Genomic DNA, 8,864 nt, shown 5'->3' on the forward strand with positions numbered 1-8,864 from the left:
TATAGCATAGGAACTAGAGTTGGATGGATATTCATAAGCTGGACAGAACAAACAATGGACAAACTCAAGTTTGAATAGAGCGTGAGACGCAAGAAGTTCAAAAAAACTCGAGTTTTGAAAGGATAGTACTCGAGTCTGGGCAAGAAAGCAAACATGAAAACCAGGAACTGGAGTTTTGATAGAAGATAACTCGATTTTGTAAGCTGGAAGCACAAGCAAGGAACACAAATCGAGTTGAATGAAAATAAAAGGCAAGTTTGTCACTTAAGGCATGGACCGCAGAATATATAGATATATATATACACACACACACACTTCTCTCTGATCCTAAATGTAAGATCCATTTTGTAGTATAATTTACACCACAAAATGGATATTACATTTAGGACAGGAGTAGTATATAGATTCAGGGAAGATAATTCTGAAAACAACATAATTCAAATACACGAGCGTACATGAGTGTGTGTGTCAAGCCAAAGCAGTCTTATATTAGAGGAAAACTAAAGACTCAATTACAAGATATATCGCATGATACACTTGAACATATGCAAAAACATAGAAAGTTTTTTACAAAGAAACAAGATCTAAAGGCATATCGTATAGATCAAAAGCGAAAAGCGCAGAGAAAATGCTGTGAGCTAGACTTCTGAGAAAACAAAGTAAATGAAGCTGGGAACAATATGTGTGTGTATGTATGTATGAATGTACCTGGAGCTTCCATATTCGTAGAGCTTATCAGTGCTCGAGAAGACGATGACCCCAACTTGTACGTCACAGAGGATGGCAAGCTCCCTTGCCTTCTTGACCAAACCACTTCGTCTCTTTGAGAAAGTGACTTGCCTGTTCGGTATATCATCAATCCTCTCAATCGCAATCTTCCTTTTCCCCATTGCTCTAGGGTTTCTTGGCTACTTCCCCTCCAACAAATCTGTAAAGTTACGGAAATTCATCAAAAGAAAACAAAAGCACCATTCTTAAAGGAATCGGAGAATAATTTGTTCCAAAACCACACATATAACTTAAAAAAAAAAAAACAAAATCGAAATAAACAGTGTTTGTATGGTCGCCAAGCCGGAGGAACTCACAGAAGAATAGTGGGAGGAAGAAGAAGACGAAGAAACAGGTTTATCCCTGAAGCTCCTAATGAGAGAGGCTTTTTGGTGAATGTGCCCTTCGAATACTTAATCTCGAAGGCTTAGGATAATAATAAAAAAAACAGTCCCATAGCTAAGCACAGGAGATGACATTAGAGGGATAATGGTTTGGGCTGTTGACTAACTGTAACAGGCAGTGGCCGCTAAATCATTGACGGCGGTTGGGCAATGGCATCAGTCCTATAGTGTGGTGATGATTATACATGCAAACGACAATCACACCATATATATGTATGTATTTATTTATGTAATATAACCTCCAGTCCTTAATATAAGAGCTAGTTAGAGGATGGGTTTTGTTTTAGATACAAGACTTCAGTTTACTTTATCTTCCAAGTTTATATTTTTTCCTCTAAAATATCCCTATTAACTGTAAAGAGTTCTCACTAAGTGATGGTTTTAATGCACATATTATACTCGGTTATTTAGAAAAGTCAACTTATATTTATTACAATTAACCAACTTAACTATTGTGCTTTATCTCCCCAAATTAGTTATTTAACTCTTATATTAAGAATTGGAGATAGTGTATGTAGTCTTACATGGGATGTCATGTTGCACATTCCTAAATCATGAACATTAACCAATACAAACATTCACAATACAGTTGTACAAGTAATTATGAGGTGTAACCTCTTATGTAGCTTCGGCAATCTTTCTTCTGCTGACTGAACCCAAAGACTGAACTTAAAGTTCATAATCTAGCCCACAAAAGCCCTCTGGTACCCAAGATTTATCCAGCCAAAGACAAAGCCCAAGATTAGACTATGTATAGTTCTCCTTGATCAAACAAGCAAACTAAGGTGTTATACACAAACACACATATAGTATCCATTTACATATATAACATTTTGTCAAACAAATATATATAATTTTTTGGATTACGCTGCAAGTGAATAGTTTTGCTACGCTAACATTGTCCTTGAAATAATGCTCTTAATTTGTCGCTTTGGGGTTACTCTAAAAATTAACGGAATTAATGCAATATGGTGCACAATCTGGGTCGTATTCACTTTGAGGAGCCAAAAACGAAATTAAATCCTAGCAAGTAAATACAATTAACCTAAACTATAAAAAAATATTTTTTTGATTTGATAATTGCTAAATAAATACTATGAATTAAATTGAAATTAAAATACTTTTTTATTTTTATATAAAAATGATTAAAATGAATGAAGATGAAAGAAATGAAAATGGCATATGCGAATAAATAATGATAATAATCAATCCTCCAATTCAACAATGCAGGCAATCCTCACTCCAAAAGATGCGGAAGTTAAAACAATAAATTAAGAATTATAATTAAGCTTTTAATCCAACAATCGAGCCATCTCGAATTGTCACAAAATATTTTCCAAGATCCTAAATTACTAACTGTAACCAGAATAGTAAAATGGAATTAAGGATGCTAAAAACCAATACTTAATTAAAACTTTTAAATCCAAAATAACAGAATTAAAGCTCGCAAGAGATATTACGATTCAAGAGTCCAAGCTACTTCAGAAAATCACAATATATTAACTCCAAAGTCAATGCAAATGTCATAACCACAACATTATAATTGAAATTAAAGCTATAAATAGCTCAATGTCAAATGCTAAATAGTAATCCAGCCACAATAATCTCTAAATATAATCAAATTTAAGGATAAAAATTTTCCAATAATCAGAATAACTATCCTAAGACCTGGGAATTGTTAAATAACTATTGGACAGGAAATTATAGTAACTAAAACTCCCCTTTGATGATCTGAGCTCCTACCATTGTTGTTGAATTAGAGAATTATTAAGCTCTAGCCACAGTTTGCCATAAAAAATGCCACAATCAATACTCTATTACAAGTTTCCATGGAAGAACACTGTTCACGCTGAATTCTTCACGCTGCTGGCACTCTGCTCACGTCAAGAAGGAGAAGAAGAAGATGATGGATGGTGCGTCAAGCTCCCCTGGTCATCTCGTGTTCTCCCTCTGGTTTGCTGTCGCTGAATCTCTCTATGCCGTCAAGCTAACGTGTGTCCAGCTCCCACTTTGTTTCTTTTGCCAAACTCTACCGCTAAAACCCTTTCGTCCAATGCCCCCTTTTTTCGAAGATGATGATGATGAATAATTGAATATTAGTGTATTAGGTGGGGGGCAAAACGTTACGTTTTTCTCCCTCTTTTTATTATTTTATTGTTTTATTTTTTCTTTATTTATTTATTTAATTTATTTTCTTCTTTTTTTTTCTTTTCTTTTGTTTTTTATTTGTATGCCTTCCAAAAACCTGCAGTCAAAATTCAAGAACAAGGTAGTATTAATTGTCCTTCAAAATCAATTAATCACAATTAAACCAAAATATGACAATTTTGCCCCTATAAAATAATAATTCAAAATAAAATATATTAAATCAATTATCAATCAATTAAGACCAAAAGAACTAATTAAGTCGACAAAACCCATATAAAAGATATCAAAATATATAAAAATAATTGATTTTGTCAACTCCCTCACACTTAGCCTTTTGCACTCCTGGGCAAAATATCAGTAAAGTAGAATCCAACAAAGCGACTCAATGCAAGCAAACATAAAATCGACTAAGCATGATTGTGCAATTGACTCAAGCAACCTTTATCCTAATCGATCAACAATTATAAAATACTTTAGTGTGAAGAAATTAACACAAGAAACATAGCAGGGTAAAGGAAGAGAAACATAATAGAGCTCACATAGGGTACAAGTATTTCACTCATCTCTCAAATGGGAAAAATTTCACTCAATCCACCTAGATTAGCACCTACCATAAGCTTGTAGAGATTCTAATGTCTCTACCACTAGCATGCCTTAGACTTGTGATCAAGGGGACTTGAAGGGTTGTAATGTTAGAAAGCCAAGGTGAAGTTTAACTGCCCTTAATTGTCGCTTTGGGGTTACTTCAAAAATTAACCGAATTAATGCAATATAGTGCACAACTCGGGTCGTTTCACTTTGAGGAGCCGAAAACGAAATTAAACCCTAGTAAATGAATGCAAGTAACCTAAACTATAAAAAGAGATTTTTGATTTTGAAAAGCTGTTAATTAAATACTACGAATCAAATTGAAATTAAAATACTTTTTAATTTTTTGTTTTTATATAAAAGTGATTAAAATGAATGGAGATTAAAGAAATGAAAATGAGACACACAAATAACACTGATAAAAATCAATCCTCCAATTCAACAACGCAGGCAATCATCACTCTAAAGATGTGGGAGTTAAAAACAATGAATTAAGAATTATAATTAAGCTTTTGATCCAACAACCGAGCCACCTCGAGTTGCCACAAAATATTTTCCTAAAATCCCAACTTACTAACTGCAACCAGAATAGTAAAATGAGATTAAGGATGCTAAAAACCAATGCTTAATTAGAACTCTTAAATCCAAAATAACAGAATTAAAGCTAGCAAGAGACTATATGATCCAAAATTCTAAGCCACCTTAGAAAATCACAATATATTAATTCCAAATCAATACAAATGTCATAACCACAACATTATAATTGAGATCAAAACTATAAACAGCCCAATGTCAATACTAAGCAATAATTCAGTCACAATAATCCCCAAATATAATCAGATTAAGCAATACAATTATCCCAACAATCAGAAAAACTATCCTAAGACCTAGGAATTGTTAAATAATTATTGAGTAAGAAATTAAAGCAACTAGAACTCCCCTTAAAGATCCAAGCTCCTGCCATTATTGTGAATTGGAGAATCAGATAACCTCAGCCACGGATTGCCATAAGGAATGCTACAGTCAATGTTCTGCTATGGCCTGCCATGGAAGCTCGACGGTACAGTGCAAAAGATGATTAAGGATGACACCGTGAGCCTCTGTTTCGCTGTTTCGCTCCTTCTGGTTCACTGGTTCGTCGGAACGTGTCGTCACTGGTCCTGCCCTCAGCTCGCCTCTCGTTCCGTTCTGGCGTCTGCTTGCGTCTCCCGTGTTCAGCTCGTCGAGCGCCGTCCAGTGCGTGGTGGTTCCCCCGTCGAGCGCCCCCTGCCACCAGGAAGGTTCAACGGAGAAGATGATGAGCGGTCCTCGTGTTGCTCGGCTCTCTGGACCTCAGCGCCGGTCCCCTGTTTTCTCCTCGCCGCCCCAGCTTGTTCGTGCTTCTTTGTTTTTATTCGGCGCGTTTGTGTTTTTTTTGTTTCCGCCGCGCCTCCTGGAGAAGATAAGAATAGATGATTATTAGGTTGGGGCAAAACGCAACGTTTTGCCCCCCTAATTATTTATTTTATTTTTTTTCTTTTTCCTTTTTTTTTTTATATTTTTGAATCTTCCAAGAACCTGCAAGCAAAATTCAAGGATAAGGTAGCATTAATTGTCCTAAAAATCAATTAGTCACAATTAAACCAAAATATGACATTTTACCCCCCTATAAAATAATAATTCAAAATAAAATAAAATAAATCAATTAAGGCAAAAAGAGAGCAATTAAGCTGACAAAACTCATATAAAAGATACCAAAATATATAAAAATAATTGAGTTTGTCAACTCCCCCACACTTAGCCTTTTGCACTCCTGGGCAAAACTTCATTAAAGAAGAATTCAATAAAGAGACTCAATGCACGCACCATAAATTAACTAAGCATGAATGTGCAATTAACGCAAGTAACCTTTATTTTTAATTAATCAACAATCATAGAATACTTCAGTGCAAAGAAATTAACACAAGAAACAAGCAGGATAAAGAAGAGAACATAATAGAGCTCACATAGGGTACAATGTTTCATCATCTCTCAAATGGGAAAAATTTCACTCAATCCACCTAGATTAGCACCTACCATAAGCTTGTAGAGATTCTAATATCTCCACTACTAACATACCTTAGACTCATGATCAAGGGGACTTGAAGGGTTGTAATATTGGAAACTATGCCAAATGAATGAAATGACTACAAGTGAAATGCATGAGTAGTAAATAATTAACTCAAAGTGAGCTAAAGTACAATCATGAAACAACACCAATGGCAGATTTTAACCTTTTGAGACAAAAATCTTTGCTCTTCAAACCACCATGGAATGCCTTATTTCAAATTTATTCTTTTGTTGCAACTTATTTTCTCTCTCTCTCTCTCTCTCTTTTTTATAACTTTCTTTCTTAGCTTTTTCTAAACATTTTCTTCTCTTTCTTGCCTTTTTCTATTTCTATTTCTTTTTTTTTTTTTTTGGCATCCAAAACCCAAGAAGGCAAAGATTAGACATTATGATGTACTTTTCAAAATGAAAATCAGATAACTCATGCAAAACACCTGTTACAAAAGCAATGAATAGAATGAAAGTGAAGGCTCAAAGGGGTGAACAAAGGTTAAATGAAGTGTTTGTGTTTGGGTAAAGGTTTAGAAATGAATGCTCCTATCATCTTCATCAACAAACCTAGGTATTAATGCAGCTTTGAAAAGAATCTAAACAGTTCTAGAGGTTAACCAAAACTAGGTGAAAATCACACAAGATGAGAAAGAATACATGGCTCAAAAATCCTTCCATCAAGGCTTTCTCCAAGATGTTTTCTCCTTAAGAATCAGCTATAAAACAAGGTTAATAACACTGCACCAAAAGTATTCTACTATGCTAATCAACTAAGAACAGAATCACTCAAATCAAATGCAATCAACTCAACCGTGCAATATTCACCAGCATTGTGCAAAAAGATTTTAAAAAGAGGTGCCCAAGGATTACAAAGTCAAGTCAGCAATAGAGGAACAGCAACTCGCCCATACAGCAGTGCAGAGCATGAGGCGAATGAAAATAGGAGGACACAGAAACTAGCAGCAAAATTCCCAAGCAAGAATCACTCTCAAATCATGCGATGCAATTCAGAAATCAACCATAGCAGAGAAAGAGCAATTATAGCAGCAATACTTAGGAAACAGGAGCAAATCCAAAGGCAAATTTTTTTATTTTTTTTTTCACAGAAAGCTCAACAACTCAACACAATCCCTCCCCCACACTTGATCAATACATTGTCCTCAATGTTAAGATAATGTGAAATGAAAATAGACAAATATAAATCAAGTGATCAGAAGTGGATGGTAGAATCACGAGGAACAAAACAAACAACTACTAAACAGAAATAAACAGCTACAACTACAGCTACTGGAAAAGTTCCCTCCCCCACACTTACTCCTAACTATCTCAGCAAACAGATATCACCAGCAATACAAACATAAAGTAAAAGAGTAGGGTGGAAGGGAACAACCGGGTGATCAGGGAGGTCTGTGATTCTCATGGTAGTGCTTCAGTAGATGGCCGTTGACTGTTGAAGTTATACCGGTCTCCTCATCTACGAGCTCTACCGTGCCAAAGGGATATACTTTGTAACTCTAAACGGACCTTCCCACTTGGTGACAACTTCCGGGCATCAGCTTCAACCGGGCTTTAAACTTTAGAACCTTGTCACCTTCATGAAACTGCTTCCTCAGAATCTGTTTGTCATGAATCATTTTCAGCTTATCTTTGTAGATTCTGGCATTGTCGTAGGATTCAAGTCTCATCTCTTCAAGTTCCTGGAGTTGCATCTTCCGATTGATAAGTGAAGATTCGAGATCTGCATCACATGCCTTGATTGCCCAATAAGACTTGTGCTCGATCTCCATAGGTAATGGCAAGCCTTGCCATAGAGCAACCGAAAGGGGACAGGCCTATAGGGGTCTTGTAGGCAGTCCTGTAACCCAAAGAGCTTCCTCCAGCCTTTCACTCCAGTCCTTACGGATGGTTTCACGATCTTCTCAGTATTCGTTTCACTTCCCGTTAGAGAACTTCAGCTAACCCATTCGTCTGAGGGGATAAGGAGTGCCAGCTTGTGATTGACTCTATGTTAGCCAATAGAGACTTGATGGTCCTGTTGTAGAAGTGTGTTCCTTGGTCACTGATGATTGCTCTTGGAATGCCATACCTGCAAAAGATATGAGAACGTAAGAACTTGGCAACAGTAGAAGCATCATCTTTCCTAGTTGGCACTGCTTCTACCCATCGAGACACATAATCTACTGCAAGTAAATGTATGAAAATCCAAAGACGAAGGGAAGGGACCCATAAAATCCATGCCCCACACATCAAAGATTTCACAAAAATGCATAGGTCTTAGAGGCATTTCATGCTTCCTACCCAAACTCCCAAACCTCTGACCTTATCACAAGACTTGCAAAAGAATAAGCATCCTTAAATAGAGAAGGCCAAAAAAACCACACTCTAAAACCCTCCTAGCAGTCCTATTAGCACTAAAATGCCCCCCACAAGATAAAGAATGCACAAAGGTAAGGATAGAGTGAATCTCATTATTTGGAATACAGCGTCTGATGATCTGGTCATTGCATTGCTTCTACAGGATTGGAGCATCCCAGATATAGTATCTTGCCTCCCTCTTCAGCTTATCAATCTGAAATTAGACATAGAAGGAGGTATAAGGTCAGTGACAAGATAATTAACTATTAGAGTACCAAGGCTCATGAACAGCCAAGGCAAAAAGTGCAGAATCAGGAAATGAGTCAATAAAAAGATCAGAAGAGTCAACTCCCTGTGTGTTCAGAGGTAAACGACTAAGGTGGTCAGCTACATGATTCTCGCTCGGCTCGATCTCTAATCTCGATATCAAACTCCTGTAGCAGCAAAGCCCATCTCAGCAGTCTAGGTTTAGACTGAGGCTTCTAAATAGGTACCGAACCGCTGCATGATCTGTAAAGACAA

General features: G+C 36.3%; 1 protein-coding gene across 1 annotated transcript in view; it reads right to left on the reverse strand.

Annotated features, from left to right (window-relative positions):
- LOC114722765 (MADS-box transcription factor 23-like) overlaps positions 1–890 on the reverse strand; it is a 60,432-nt gene extending 59,542 nt beyond the window's left edge. Inside the window, exon 1 of the mRNA XM_028908859.1 lies at positions 709–890. Within this exon, the coding sequence (XP_028764692.1) occupies positions 709–890 (182 nt within the window). The remainder of the gene's footprint in view (positions 1–708) is intronic.
- Positions 891–8,864: the final 7,974 nt, after the last annotated feature.

This window comes from Neltuma alba, unplaced genomic scaffold (genome assembly GCF_004799145.2).
Source record: "Neltuma alba isolate B1F8T4 unplaced genomic scaffold, ASM479914v2 tig00012113_pilon, whole genome shotgun sequence".
Lineage (NCBI taxonomy): Eukaryota > Viridiplantae > Streptophyta > Magnoliopsida > Fabales > Fabaceae > Neltuma > Neltuma alba.